Source organism: Palaemon carinicauda, chromosome 33 (assembly GCF_036898095.1).
Source record: "Palaemon carinicauda isolate YSFRI2023 chromosome 33, ASM3689809v2, whole genome shotgun sequence".
NCBI classification, from domain to species: Eukaryota; Metazoa; Arthropoda; class Malacostraca; order Decapoda; family Palaemonidae; genus Palaemon; species Palaemon carinicauda.
In genome coordinates, this window is record NC_090757.1 from 21,623,330 (window position 1) to 21,639,210 (window position 15,881).

Consider the following 15,881-nt stretch of genomic DNA (forward strand, 5'->3'; position numbering starts at 1 on the left):
GTGATTGTACCAACTGTGATGTATGGATCGGAGTTGTGGGGAATGAAAGTGATGGAGAGACAGAAATTGAATGTGTTTGAGATGAAGTGTCTAAGGAGTATGGCTGGTGTATCTCGAGTAGATAGGGTTAGGAACGAAGTGGTGAGGGAGAGAACGGGTGTAAGAAATGAGTTAGCGGCTAGAGTGGATATGAATGTGTTGAGGTGGTTTGGCCATGTTGAGAGAATGGAAAATGGTTGTCTGCTAAAGAAGGTGATGAATGCAAGAGTTGATGGGAGAAGTACAAGAGGAAGGCCAAGGTTTGGGTGGATGGATGGTGTGAAGAAAGCTCTGGGTGATAGGAGGATAGATGTGAGAGAGGCAAGAGAGCGTGCTAGAAATAGGAGTGAATGGCGAGCGATTGTGACGCAGTTCCAGTAGGCCCTGCTGCTTCCTCCGGGGCCTTAGATGACCGCGGAGGTAGCAGCAGTAGGGGAGTCAGCATTATGAAGCTTCATCTGTGGTGGAAATGTGGGAGGTTGGGCTGTGGCACCCTAGCAGTACCAGCTGAACTCGGTTGAGTCCCTGATTAGGCTGAAGGAACATAGAGAGTAGAGGTCCCCTTTTTGTTTTGTTTCATTGTTGGTGTCGGCTACCCCCCAAAATTGGGGGAAGTGCCTTGGTATATAGATAGATATAGAATATAGCTATCAAGAGGTTGATCATGAGTGCCTACTTTACCAAGCTTAGTAATATAAATATCCAGTTTACCAACACGTTACATATTGTCATCTGAAATATGGCACAACCATAACTAAACGGATTTTGAAGCGAAGCAAAAAATCTTTTTTTGGGCAAGATGGCCATGTCGTCCTGATGGAAGGTTCCTATTGGTAGCTTTATCCCTTAGAAAGCTACCAATAGGAACCTTCCATCAGGACGACATGGCTTGAGCCCAAAAATATTATTGTATACAAAATCTATCATTTTTTTTCACGGGAACAGTTTGATGCAATTGATCAGTTTGTGCTAAGACTTAAGATTTACCACTGTAGGTACACATGTTCTATAAGAACCATAAGATTAGCCCCGTCATTAATATTTGATTGATTGATTTAAAGTTTTCAGGCATCCTTACATCTAAGGTCATTGACGGCGATAACATTTAATTTATGTATACAAAAATAAAAAATAAAATTAAATAAAAAATAAAAGAGTATTCAATTAAAATCATAAAAGTTGAATTTCCTAAAAGTTAAATAGTTTTCAGAAGACCTGCTTCTGAAATAAATCTAAAAATGCCACTTGCATAGTAGGACGCATCATTTCCAAGAATCTTGGCAAGGATGAACCTGCCACCCTCACCTAGAGCCTCAAACAGATATCTATTCCTTAAGTTGTTATAATTGGGGCATTCAGTCAACAAATGCCTCACTGTTAGAGGTACTAAACAGTCGTCACAATACGGTTGGTGTTGGCCCTTCAGCAGAAACTCGTGTGTCAACCGAGTGTGACCAATACGGAGACGACAAAGAGACGTCTCCCATTTTCGGGGCATCATATTAAACCTCCAAGGAGATACGACATTTGTTACCTCTCGCATTTTATTCCCATCTAGGCTATCCCATTGTTGTTGCCTCATTAATATTTGAAATAAGTGCTTGCTTATGAGAGCTTACGTTAGTGAGTGGAGTGATATTACGACCAAGCTTCCAACTCTGGTTATCAGACCAGAATCCAGGTGTCTAAAATGTGCAGTCTGGATTGTGGAATAATGAGGGTTATGTAGTAGAAGTATCTGAAGTCAATTAACAGTGCCAGGCTCCAAGACGCAATAGACTCTCATACACTTTGCACCACATACTAAAGCCACTAAGCAAAACTTGAAGAGTAAGGCTCGGGATCGAAACTGGGAAGGTTAGGCTAGAATCTCTGCCTTTGCCCGAAGACTCGCAGGGCTTCTCAGATTTAATGAATGAAACCAAAGATGAAAAATGCTTATGAAATTCATTACTATTAAAGCCGGAGTGGCCTTATCATCACCTTCCTCACTGTGATCAAATAGCCTAGTCCTTGCTGAATTTCATCCTGATTTAAAAGTTAGTTTGCTTTTATGTTTTAAACTCTTAATCTGGTCACCTACCACCAGAAAATAATTTCCCATAAGAGGAATAGTAAGGACTTCCCACTCCTTACAATGATTATCTAAACTCACATTATTGCACCCAGCATAAGACAAAGAATGATGCTCAAGATTGCTCATGAATAATTGCCTTGAACAATTTATGCATGAATTAATAACACATCTGGAGAAGAAATCCATAACAATCACTAACAACCTAAATAAAAATTTTTATAACTTTTTATGATATCTAAAAGGTAAACAAAGTGTTAACTGGTAAAGCACAAGTTGACAAGAAGACTGAAGTCAAACCATTTGAGGCATACCTAAGCCGAAGTTATTCCCATTCGCAGCTAGATTGTCTTAATACTGTACTAGAGGCCTAAGCCTATTGTAAGGAAAGTAACCTTTAAATTTTTTGGTTTGTGATAAACGTTTATATACAGTACGTGGCAACATGAGCATCAAGGGAGGTCTATAAAAATAATAGTTTTGAGAGTTTGTTGGTGGTGAGGGTGGAATACTTCTAATTCACACCATGGTCCCAAGTTCAGCTACAGATGTATTTTGGCCCTTTTAACATCATCACTTCCTTTGTGACATGCAGCCTTTACTATCTTTGTACAATAGGGTTTTACAAGCACACTTTTCTCAACTTTCCTGCACTCATTTCCTTCTCTTTTAAGCTTTACTTAAATGTCTTGAATATTTTCATTAGTCCATATAGTTTTCACGATCCTGATTATCTTTCATCTCACAACTCATACTTACTATAGTCCATTTCTTTTAGCGAGGTAGATTTGCACCGACTTGCAGCGGTGCCCTTTTAGCTCAGAAAAGTTTCCTGATCGCGGATTGGTTAGAATTATCTTGTCCAACCAATCAGCTATCAGGAAACTTTTCCAAGCTAAAAGGGCACTGCTGCGAGTCGGTGCAAATCTGCCTCGCTAAAAAAAATTTACTATAGTTCCTTATTGAATATGAAACTTTTCCTCTACTCTCACATCCCACAGAAGGAATGAAATAAAAAATCTATTCAATCCTTTAATCTTTATGTGCAGAGGACATTTTCATACAATGGCAGCAGAGTACCCTCGACCTTAATTCTACTTAGTATAGGCTTATCCAGTACATTTTTTATCACAGCTTAGTGTTACACTGATAAAATGTGTCGCAAATAAGACACGTCGATTGGAGTAACCCTACCACCTAAATTGCAAAACCTGCTTCATACTATAAGAAAAGACCAAGAAATAGGCACAATTATGCAGTACAGTATGCTCAATAGGAACCACTCCCTAAGTCATTTCCTATTTAGGAATAATTGCCAAAGCTTTTGTCTAAAAACTTTACTTCTAAAAGCAAGATTAAATTTTTTTTCATTCGAAATGCTTTCCCACTCCCCAATAATGTCACAATGTTTCCTAATCTTGAAGTGTTAAAATAGGCATTTACTAAAATATTTGTTAAATATGATCAGAATAAAAACCTAAATAAAATGCTTGCTCTTCATTTTAAAAGTATTCAACTTTTCCCTAGTTTTCAAGACAACTTTCAAACTGCACACCACCTTTCTAAAATAAGCAATTGAATAACCAAACCGAATCGTAAAAAGGCTATCTTACTGAACCAAATTTCACACAATAAATGTTGCAAGTATCCTGGTAGAGTTCTCTGCATAAGGTCATGTATTGAACAGCAAAGTTAACTTTTAATTAACAAGGTATAACATAGAAACTCTTAAGTTCTTACTTGTCCTGGGAAAAAATAACAGAGAAAGAATCTAAAAAACATTCCATTGAATTTGAAGAATAAATATGCAAAACCAAAATAAGTTTCCAGCCTTTGTGTAATGAAGAGATTCAATAAATCAAATTTAACTCCTTCTCTACAAACACCCCTTTGGAAGTTCAAGGAATATTTGATAATGAATAATGCATGTTAATGAATGTCGTCCATTTCAAATTACCTTACCTTATGTAAAAAATCACATCACTTGCTTACCAACAGTGTCTATTATTTTATCTTTATGGTCAAATATCTGGGGTGACATTTCGTAGTTGCATATGGTCACTCCATGCCTATGGGCTTTGGTGAATTCTCCCCGAAAACCAATGTACGATATCTTTGTAGAGTCTTCCCCAAAGTTACCAGGAAAATGTATTGAGAGGTGAGTTACTGAAGAAAATTTCACAACTCTGAAACAAAGATGATTACTATTTAGTTTTTCAGATGCCATTATAATTTAGCAAAATTAATACTATACTGTCTTGAATAACAATATTCCTATTTTTCTATTCTTTCTGTTAGGCTCTCAACATTTCCTTGCACAAGTTTTAACTTCATATTCAAAACCTAGTTTATAGGAGGAATGAAGATAGAGGGTGGGGAGATGTAGGGGGTAGAGAGGGGGGATGCTGATGAAGGAGAGGTCTAATTGGTGAGGGATCTATGGTCGTGGTTCAATCACGCCCCAGTTTTCTATACCGACACTCAATGAGTGAGCGAGCCAGGTTTATTCCTGGCATTCCATGCATCTCTTTTTTCCTCTGGTATATTCAGCAATATCTATGCCTTAGAAACAGTGCTAGAGGAGCATTTCACTGGGCGACACAGGTTCCTCGCCCAGAAATAGATTTTTCCTTCGTCAAAATCCCTTTTATAAAAGAAAAAAAAAATGAGCTTTATGCTTACAAGCCTACTTTTCTCATGATTTGTTTTCCATACCATACATTATACATTATACATTACTGTATTTAATATACTGATTACATATCTTGTCCACAACAATCCTTATACAGTAGGGAGGTCATCAGTACCGTGGTGTAACTGTGAGTGGGGGAAACCTTGTATCTGCCATATGCAACAAATTAAAAAAGATTGAACAGCAAGATAGAAGGATGAAAGAACAAGGGTCAAGTAGAATGCTTACAATGAGGAAAACTAAAGGGCCCGAGGGGACATTGCAAGACCCTTTTAGTAGTGCCTGACATCACTAATACAAGACATGGAAATTTTTCCTAAATTAATAAAGCAAAAAAAATTACCTACTACATTAAAAAAGGTATAGATATAAAAATTCGACCCCCTAACATTTACTAGATATTTTAGAAAAATAATAAGGGGATATATTACAGAATTCAAATCTTGATAAATCAAAATGGAATCCTTCCTCTGTTAATATCATTCATCCTTCCTTTGTTAATAATATTATCCATAAGTTTCAAGATATAAGCATGACTTGTCAATAAAAATGATATTTTAATTATAAAATAAATTTTTTAATATACTTACCCGGTGAATATATAATAGCTGCAACTCTGCGGCTCGACAGAAAACACACTCAAAAAACTCGCGAGCGATCGCTATGAAGGTTGCGGGTGTGCCCACCAGCGCCAACTGTCGGCCAGATACCACTCTTGTATGTAAACAAAACCTTCAATTCTTCTCGTCCCGCTGTGTCTCTATTGGGGAGGAAGGGAGGGTCATTTAATTTATATATTCATCGGGTAAGTATATTCAAAAATTTATTGTATAATTAAAATATCATTTTTAAATATTTAACTTAGCCGGTGAATATATAATAGCTGATTCACACCCAAGGAGGTGGGTAGAGACCAGAGTTAATTATGTTTACAGCGTATAAGCTAAGAGTTTTTTCATTTTGACAGTTATCAATATAACAAAACCAAAATAAATAGGTACCTGGTAAGGAAGTTGACTTAGACGATTACTCTGCCTTGTAAGTCTGTCTTCCTCACGGAGCCCAGCGATCCTCTTAGGATGCTGACAGACTCCCAGGAGCTGAAGTATCAAGGGCTGCAACCCATACAACAGGACCTCATCAAACCCCTAATCTGGGCGCTCTCAAGAAATGACTTTGACCACCCGCCAAATCAATCAGGATGCGAAAGGCTTCTTAGCCTTCCGAACAACCCATAAAACAAGATTAAAAACATTTCAAGAGACAGATTAAAAGGATATTGGAATTAGGAAAGTGTAGTGGTAGAACCCTCACCCACTACTGCACTTGCTGCAACGAATGGACCCAGTGTGTAGCAGTCCTCGTAAAGAGTCTGGACATCTTTTAAGTAAAATGACGCGAACACTGACTTGTTTCTCCAAAAAGTCGCGTCCATAACACTTTGCAGAGATTTAGTTTGCTTGAAGGACACGGAGGTTGCTATATCTCTAACTTCGTGCGTCTTAACCTTAAGCAAACATCGGTCTTTCTCATTCAAGTGAGAATGAGCTTCTCGTATTAAAAAAATCTGATAAAATATGACAAAGAATTCTTTGACATAGGCAATGAAGGTTTCTTAACTGAGCACCATAATGCCTCAGATTTCCCTCGTAATGACTTAGTACGAGCTAAATCGAACTTAAGAGCTCTAACAGGACATAATACTCTTTCCAGTTCGTTGCCTACGATCTCTGATAAGCAAGGAATATCAAAAGATTTAGGCCAAGGACGAGAAGGCAGTTCATTTTTGGCCAGGAAACCAAGTTGAAGTGAACAAGTGGCTTTTTCTGTAGAAAAGCCGATGTTCTTACTGAAGGCATGAAGTTCACTGACCCTTTAAGCCGAAGCCAAGCACACTAGGAAAAGTGTCTTGAGGGTGAGATCCTTCAGGGAGGCTGAATGTAATGGCTCAAACCTGTCTGACATGAGGAACCTTAGGACCACGTCTAAGTTCCATCCAGGAGTTGCCAAACGACGTTCCTTAGAGGTCTCAAAAGACTTAAGGAGATCTTGGAGATCTTTATTGTTGGAAAGATCTAAGCCTCTATGTCGAAAGACCGAAGCCAACATGCTCCTGTAGCCCTTAATCGTGGGAGCTGAAAGGGAGCGAACCTTTCTCAGATGTAAAAGAAAATCTGCGATTTGGGCTACAGAGGTACTGGACGAGGACACAGATGCCGACTTGCACCAGTCTCGAAAGACTTCCCACTTCGACTGGTATACTCTAATGGTAGAAGCTCTCCTAGCTCTTGCAATCGCACTGACTGCCTCCTTCGAAAAACCTCTAGCTCTTGAGAGTCTTTCGATAGTGTGAAGGAAGTCAGACGAAGAGCGGGGAGGCTTTGATGGACATTCTTTACGTGGGGCTGACGTAACAGATCTACCCTTAGAGGAAGACTTCTTGGAAAGTCTACCAGCCATTGAAGTACCTCGGTGAACCACTCTCTCGCGGGCCAGAGGGTAGCAACCAACGTCAACCTTGTCCCTCCGTGAGAGGCGAACTTCTGCAGTACCTTGTTGACTATCTTGAATGGTGGGAATGCATATAAGTCCATAAAAGACCAATCCAGTAGAAACGCGTCTATGTAGATTGCTTCTGTATCTAGGACTGGAGAGCAAAAGATTGGTAACCTTTTGGTCAACGAGGAGGCAAAGAGTTCTATGGTTGGTTGACCCCAAGAAGCCCAAAGACTCTTGCCCACGTCCTTGTGGAGGGTCCATTCCGTGGGTATCACCTGACCCCTCCGACTGAGACAGTCTGCCAAGACGTTCAAGTCCCCCTGGATGAATCTCGTCAACAGGGAGATGCCTCGAATTCTAGACCATAAGAGAAGGTCCCTTGCGATCTCGAGCAGCGTGAAGGAGTGTGTGCCTCCTTGCTTGGAGATGTACGCCAAAGTTGTGGTGTTGTCTGAGTTGACCTCTACCACTTAGTTTCGAAGACGCTTTCTAATATCATCAAGGCCAAGTGGACTGCTAATAGCTCCTTGCCGTTGATGTGCATGCTCTTCTGACTTGAGGTCCACAGACCCGAGCATTCCCGACCGTCCAGGGTCGCACCCCAACCCAAACCCGACGCCTCTGAGGACAACATGTGGTTTGGGTTCTTGACTGCTAGGGATAGTCCCTCTCTCAGACTGATATTGCTGTCCCACCATTTCAGGCATGCCTTTATTGGTTCGGAGACTGGGAATGATACCGTCTCTAATGTCTTGTCCTAGTTCCAGTGAGAGGCTAGATGGAACCGGAGAGGCAGAAGGGGTAGTCTCCCTAGTGAGACAAACTGCTCCAGGGATGAGAGAGTCCCTACGAGACTGTTCCAACTCCTGACTGAATAAACGTTTTCTTTTCAGCATTAGTTGGACTTCGAGCAGGGCTTGACTGCGAATCTCCATCCCCAAAAATAGAATAATCTGGGATGGGATCAGTTGGGACTTTTAGGTTGACCACAAGTCCCAACTCCCTGGCCAGACTCAACGTCCAATGTAGATCCTGCAGACAGCGAAGGCTGGACGATGCTCTGAGAAGCCAGTCGTCCAAGTACATGGAGGCTCGGATCCCCGATAGATGGAGGGATTTTGCCACATTCCTCATGAGCCTCGTAAACACGAGAGGCGCAGGAATGAGGCCAAAGCACAGGGCTCGAAACTGGTACCCCACATTCCTGTAAACAAACCTCAGAAACGGTTGGGAATCCGGGTGTATAGGAATGTGGAAGTATGTCTCCTGAAGGTCGAGAGAGACCATCCAGTCGCCTTCCATAAATGCTGTCAAGACAGCCTGGTAGACTTCATCGTGAAGTTTGTCTTGACAATGAACACATTGAGCGCACTTGCCTCTTACGTACTCCTGCAGTGAACATGGCTGCCAAATCATGGAGCCATCCCTGAGGGACTTGTTCCTGCAGAGAACGTGGCTGTCAGATCATTGGAGCCATCCCTGAAAGCCTTGTTTATGCATGACATAATTGTACAGCAAAACTTCAAAGGCTCGAAAACAGCTGTGAAGTTGACCTGTAAAATCTTGGAGCGTCTCATGGCCAGGCGCCAGGGAGAGTCTATGAGGTTTGAGAAGTCTATCTGGGCAGAGGCAGGAACTCCCAAGCCGAGAACTTCTCTCGTGTCATATCACTCTCTCGCTCTATAAGCCAGTTTAAAAGAAGGGAAAGCAAAGGCTGTATCCCCCAAACTTCTCCTGGTGATAAACCAGTCGCCTAGCAAACGTAAAGCTCTTTAGGAGAGCGAGAGAGCACTAGCTTATAAAACAACAGCTTCAAAGTAGCTAGGCCTAGTGTAAGCTCTGACGTTTAGGCGAACGAGGAGCAGCAGTTACAAAAAGATCCGGACAAAGATCCTTAAAAATCAGCATGATTTAATTAAAGTCCATAGAGGGCTAAGCAGCTTTAGGCTCCTCTCCGTCTGACAGAGTCCTCAAGGGAATATCAGTAGGAGGGGGAACAGCAACTTCCTCATCTGAAGGAACCTTGTCCGATAATAGCTGAGTCTCAAGCAAGGGAGAGACCTACCGTGGTGGCAATGCTTTACAAGCAGAGTCCACACGCACTGGTGCATTAGTAGCGGACCAGGACGCAACGTCATGTAACTGCTTGACAGTCTGTGAACTGTCAACAACAACAGGTGCGAGAGACCAGGACGCAACGTCATGTAACTGCTTGACAGTCTGTGAACTGTCAACAACAACAGGTGCGTGAGGACGCACAGCGTCCACTTGAGACTGCTTTGACCGCCTAGACTGAGCAGTCAAAACAACTCTAGAATGCGGAGGTTGACGCTCAGCGTCAAAACAAGTCGACTCCGATTGTTAGCGAACGTCCTGAACGTCAACAGGAGCATCAGCAAGTGACCTAACGTCCAAAAGTGGCTGAAAATCCACACGAGACCGCATCGAGTGTGGTTCTAAACAACCTGACTGACGTGACTTAGCTACGCCAACGTCAACAGGACGCACAAAGGAACGTTAGGGTGGCTGAAAGCCAGGATCTCGATGAGATAAACGGCTAGGCTCAACGGACTTATCGGCAGAATAGTCTTCCATAAGGGAGGCAAGCTTATTCTGCATGTCTTGCCGTACAACCCATTTAGGATCAACGGGAATGGTTGCGGTAAGAGACGAGGGTAACGTCTGTGACCGCAAAACCTTGCCTACAAAAAGACTCTCGGAGTCTGTGTTACGCTTTTGTTAGGCGGCGAGCAGTCTTCCGATGACTGCATAGGGTCAGAGCTGTCCTAATGGCTACAACCAGGACGCTGGACCTGTCCTGAAAGGACTGACTTTCGCTTAAAGGGCCTCGAAACCTTGTTTCACGGTTTCTTATGCGAAAAGCCTTCGGATGACAAGGAGAAAATCGTCTCTCTCGCCTTATGGTAGGGGTGATCTTGGTAAGATACACCCGATACCATAGAAGGAACGTCTGTTCGCTGATCAAGGCCTCTCGAACCCATAAGTCGTACGACATTACTTCTCCCCTGGGCTTGGGAGCTTGCAAGAGGTCCCGGACTAGGCGAACGACAGGCACGAACAGACGAACCCTCGGTCGCAACACTGATAACACTTTGCGTAATATCACTTTATCACTACGATTTTCTGTTTTACAATTATTTCACTGAAATCGAATCTTTTAACAATTCACATCAGGTATGAATAAAACTGATTTCTACCTGAAGCACGCAATTTTACCCTCATCAAAAGGTTGTAATTGCGAAATCAGTCGTATAATGCAAGCACATTAATGCCAGCAAAAAACAGTAAACATATTTTAAGATAAAAAATTCAGTGGCTGGGGAAGAGACTAAACACTAGTTCATTCAAAACTACGTTTTCAATCTCTCACCGTACATTGCCTGGGGACGAGAATAAAAAACTAAAAACGTTTTATCCTTTCTCCCCGTACAGAGACTAGGGACGAGAGTAACTCGAGAACAACGTTACCCGCTTGAACGGAACGTTTTCTCTCCTCTCTCTCCCTCCGTCTCTATCTCTCTCTCTCTCTCTCTCTCTTGATTTCGCACCTAAGAGAAGAGCCCACTTACGTTTCGTCAAAAAAACATGTTATTTGACCAAAGGAAAAAAACTGAAAGGTTTTTCAATTAAAAAGTTCCTTTAAAATAGAATTTAAAACATTTAAGCTTTGAAAGAAGAATGAACAAAACGTCAGAATCGATTTACTCTTTCTGCAAAGTGAAACCGTGATACTCTCTCTCTCTATCGTAACGATAGAGCGCAAACTGCGTAGCATAAATAAACTAAACGTTAGTTCATCTTTGAAACAGCACGAAGACTATTCAAAGAAAATCTTTCATAAAATATCTATTAAAAAAGGGATTTTGACGAAGGAAAAATCTATTTCTGGGCGAGAGACCTGTGCCGCCCAGTGAAATGCTCCTTAAGCACCATTTCAAAGGAATATAACTGCTAATATTACCAGAGAAAAAATGTGAAGGAATGCTAGGTTGAACTAGCTCGCTCACCTAATGGTGTCGGTATATACTGGGGCGAAATACCAGAGGTCTCGTACCATTTAGACTTCTCCTCTTCGAAATCCCCCAATAGTGAGGTGCCGTTCAACCTCCCCTGCCTCGCAGACCAGTACTACTAACTCAACCCACGCTTGCCCATCACTCCTTACAGCACCCTTAAGTTTGGGGTCTGAACAGGGGGGGAGCAAATAGGGTGGGTTCACTGGGCGGCACAGGTCTCTCGCCCAGAAATAGATTTTTCCTTCGTCAAAATCCCTTTTCTGGGCTCAATCCCTGTGCCGCGCAGTGAAATAGTACCAGAGAAAACGAACCCAAACTTTATTAACTATACGGGAACGAATAAAAATCAACATAACAAACAGTGGTTTAATCAAAAGCTAACGTAGAAGACGGACGTCTTTAATAACATCAGCATGATAAGGTATAATATCCCAGGAAGGGAAGACAAAAGAACATTAACTTAAAACAAAACCAATTAAGGTCAAACACTGGAACAAATTACATACACTTGAACACTAAAGAAATACAGTTCGTATGGAAGAATAAATTGAACAATGATAATAAAATGGCAATGTTACGAACTAGGAACACCCATGGGTGTGATACAACAAACCGAACTCAGGTAGGAACTGTAAGTGAGGCAGGTAAGAGGAAGAAGGTGGAAGATATAGGATTCAGGGATTAGTTAGAAGGAATTTGTCCGGGGGATACCACGCTCCCTGCAGCTACGGTAGCGAGTTGAAGGGCCTCTAATTGTTTAAGATAGTGCCGCTTGAACACTGAGGGGGATTTCCATCCGGTATATTTAGAGATATCTGTAAAGTTCATATGATGGAAAAAATTTATTGAGGTCGCTACCGCCCGAATGTCGTGGACGTGAGGAAAAGACTCTGGATTGGCCTGTTTAATAAAATACAAGATCTGTTGTCTGATCCCTTTCAAAGTTATAGTCCCTCCCCACTCCCTGATGAACAAGGGTCCCGAGGTCTTATAGGAAGTCCTTGATAGAAAGGACTTTAGAGTGGTAACCGGGCATAGGGAAGGATCCTGAAGGAGAGGGATGATTTTCCAGGAGGACCATCTATTCTGAGGATCTTCATTTTTGGCCAAGAAGACCTTGTCTGGAGAGAGGAGGACCTCTCCTGACGGAAGGAACTCTATGTGGCCTGGATCCCTTGATAAGGCAGCTAATTCCGAAATCCTGGCGCCAGATGCCAAACTCACGAGAAAGAGAGTTTTCCTGAGTAGAGGGATATACTCACATGAATCGTTGACGGTTTCTGACGCTAGTTTAAGAACATCATTGAGAAACCAGGAAATCGGGCTAGGACGAGAAGATGGTCTCAGTCTGGCACAGGCTCTTGGGATCGAAGCTAGCAATGAATCTGTTAGATCTATATTAAAGCCGATTAGAAAAATCTTCTTCAAGGCAGACTTGATGGTAGTAATAGTGTTGGCTGCTAAGCCCGACTCAAACAAGGTTCTGAAAAAGGTTACCGTTAGGTTTAGTGTCATAAAGTCAGTACTAGAATCTTTCAAAAACTTAGCTAGTTTTTTGACCGCTGAGTCATATTGACGAAGAGTGGAGTCTCTCTTGTCAGATTCTAAAAATAAGGTATTCTGGGGGTCTATGTTAGCCCCTTTGTGTGCCGCAAACTTCATGAAGTCCATAAAGTTAGGGTGGTCTGAATGTTTGAGGAAGCGAACACAGTGCACGTTTGTACTATCTGGGTCAAAGTCGGGTTGGGAATCTGGTGAGGGTGGAGATTCAGCTCCAGTAAAAGAGGAAACCAATTGCTCTTGGGCCAATTGGGGGCCACCAGGGCTACTTGACCTTTGAAGGTTCGAAGTTTGTCCAGCACTTTCATCAGTAGGTTCACCGGTGGGAAAAGGTAAATCCTTTCCCAGGCGTTCCAGTCGAGAGACATGGCATCCGTGGCGTAAGCCCGAGGGTCCAGGTTGGGGGCCACATAACATTTCAGCTTGTGGTTGGATTCCGTCGCGAAGAGGTCTACCTGGAGATCCGGCACTTGGAAGAGGATCCATTGAAAGGATTTGCGATCTAGTGACCATTCTGACTCCAACGGTACCGTCCTGGAGAGTGCGTCTGCCACAACGTTCCGAACTCCAGCCAGATGAACGGTGGATAGGTGCCATTGGTTTGAGGCCGCCAGGGAGAAGATTGCCACCATCACGTGATTGATGGGACCTGACTTGGAGCCCCCTCTGTTTAGACAACGGACTATGACTTCGTTGTCGAGGACTATCCTCAGATGTTGTTTCTTGGCCGGGGAAAGACGTTTCAAGGTTAGTAAGACAGCCATGGCCTCCAGGACGTTTATGTGAAATTGCTGGAACATTGTGGACCAAAGGCCCTGAACTTTCCTGTGTTGGGAGTAGCCTCCCCAACCTGATAGGGAGGCATCCGTGTGGATGACTATCCTTGGAGGGGGGTACTGCAACGGAACCGATTTTGATAGGCTCTTGGCGGTTGTCCATGGGAGAAGCCTCTTCCGAAGAATGGGAGGAAGGCGTGTCTTCTTGTCCCGACGTTTGGTGTTCGCTCTGGAGCGCCAAACTCGGTTGATGTCTTTCAGTTTCGCTTTCAGAAGGAGGTCTGTCACTGAAGCGAATTGTAGGGACCCTAGAATCCTCTCCTGGTTCCTTCTGGAAGTTACCTTTTCCCCGAGAAAGCGTTTGGTATTTTTCGCAATCTCTATCCTCTTGGACCTGGGGAGACATAGAGTGTGAGAACGTAGGTCCCACCGTAATCCCAGCCACTGAAATTTGGTCTTTGGTGTCAGACGAGACTTTCCGAAGTTTATCTGGAATCCCAGAAACTGAAGATATTGGATCACCTTGTTTGTTGCCTTGAGACAATCCTCGACGTTGTCTGACCAGATTAGCCAATCGTCCAGGTATGCGACGACTTGGATTCCGTGGGATCGGAGTTCCTGAATGACCGATTCCGCCAGTTTCGTGAAGATTCTGGGCGCGATGTTGAGCCCGAAAGGCATCACTTTGAACGTGTAAGCCTTGTCGTCCAGTCTGAATCCTAGGAATGGGCGGAAGTGTCTCGCTATTGGAACGTGATAGTAAGCATCGGTAAGATCGATGGAGGTGGTGACGGCCCCACGGGGAAGCAAGGTTCGCACCTGCGAGACGGTAAGCATGTGAAACCTGTCGCATTGAATGGACAAGTTTAGTCGAGACAGATCGAGGATGACCCTTCGGCTGTCGGAGTCTTTCTTCGGAACGCTGAATAAGCGACCTTGAAACTTCAGATATTTCGTTTCCTTGATCGTGTTCTTGCGAAGAAGATCTTGGGTAAACAAAAGTAGGTCCGGTGTCGAGGGTTGATGGAATCTGTTCGGTGGAGGAGGCCCTTCTATCCAACTCCACCCCAGGCCCTTGGAGATTATGCTGAAGGCCCAAGGACTGAATTTCCAGCGACTCCGGAACACAAAGTCTCCCTCCTACCTGAAGACCGTCAGTAGTTGGAGGTTTTACCGCCTCGGCCACCACGTGACCCTTTTCCACGGGAGAAATAGCTCCCTTTGCTTCTGTTCTGAAAAGAACCCCTCGAACCGGGGCCCCTGCCTCGTTGGTATCCTTGGGAGGAAAAACGGGACTCATAGACCGGGTTATAAACAGGAGAGGTAAACGAGTTCGAAGCCACTTGGTTTTCAGGGACGAGGACATACTTCACTTGGGGCTGAGACTTGGAGGTGGAGGGTTGGATGTCCTGAGAGACCGGGGCCGACTGGACTACTTGAATAGGTTGGCGGAATTGGGTAGAGCTATAAGGGCGTAGCCTTTTTCTGCCCCGGGAGTGAATGCTCGATTGTTCGAACTTCCGTTTGGGAGTGAGACCCCAACGGACTTTGAGGCTCTGGTTCACTCTGGCAGCTTCGCTCAATACCGAGTTGACCATGTCCTCCGGGAAAAGGTCCGGACCCCAAGCAGAGGCTTTAATGAGCTTATTTGGCTCATGGCGGATAGTGGCTTCAGATAAGACATGCTTACGGCAACGTCTTTTGGCCACCAAGAAGTCGTAGCAGTCTGCTAACAAAGATTGCAGGGTGGCTTTAGTCATAACTTAAAAGAGTGTTCCTCGTCATAAGTAAGAGAAAACATCTCCGCCATAGTCGAGATGTTGAGGCTCCGGCTAAACCTAGACCGGGACTCGAACTCGAGTCGGATTAAGGTTTCAGGTAGTCTTGGGAGGCGTTCACTGAATTGCGTCGATGCACAGTCCGCGGATAGCTTACCAGAAGTGAATGTCGATTGAATGTTAAGCCAACATTCATTATCTGATGGGAACAGCAGAGATGTAGGATCTGTCTCCCGGAGTTGTGGCAAAGGCTTATCTTCGGTCACTGCCTGAAGGGCTAATTCAACCATTTTGGTGACGCAAGGAGTGGGGGTCTGTTCGTCCACAAGAAACATGGTGTAAGTACTCTTGTGGGGGGTCAGCATGGTGTTTGTACAACCCCACTCATTTAAGGTTCGAACCCAAACAGACTGAGCCTGTTCCTTC

The 15,881-nt window shown here is 43.5% G+C and overlaps 1 protein-coding gene across 2 annotated transcripts in view; it reads right to left on the reverse strand.

Moving 5' to 3' along the window:
• Window positions 1-3,136: 3,136 nt before the first annotated feature.
• The window catches only part of LOC137625882 (PITH domain-containing protein GA19395), a 154,159-nt gene continuing 141,414 nt past the window's right edge, over window positions 3,137-15,881 (reverse strand). For both annotated transcript variants that reach the window (XM_068356823.1, XM_068356825.1), the window contains exon 6: window positions 3,137-4,299. In XM_068356823.1, coding sequence (XP_068212924.1) covers window positions 4,089-4,299 — 211 coding nt within the window. In that variant the 3' untranslated portion in view covers window positions 3,137-4,088. The remainder of the gene's footprint in view (window positions 4,300-15,881) is intronic.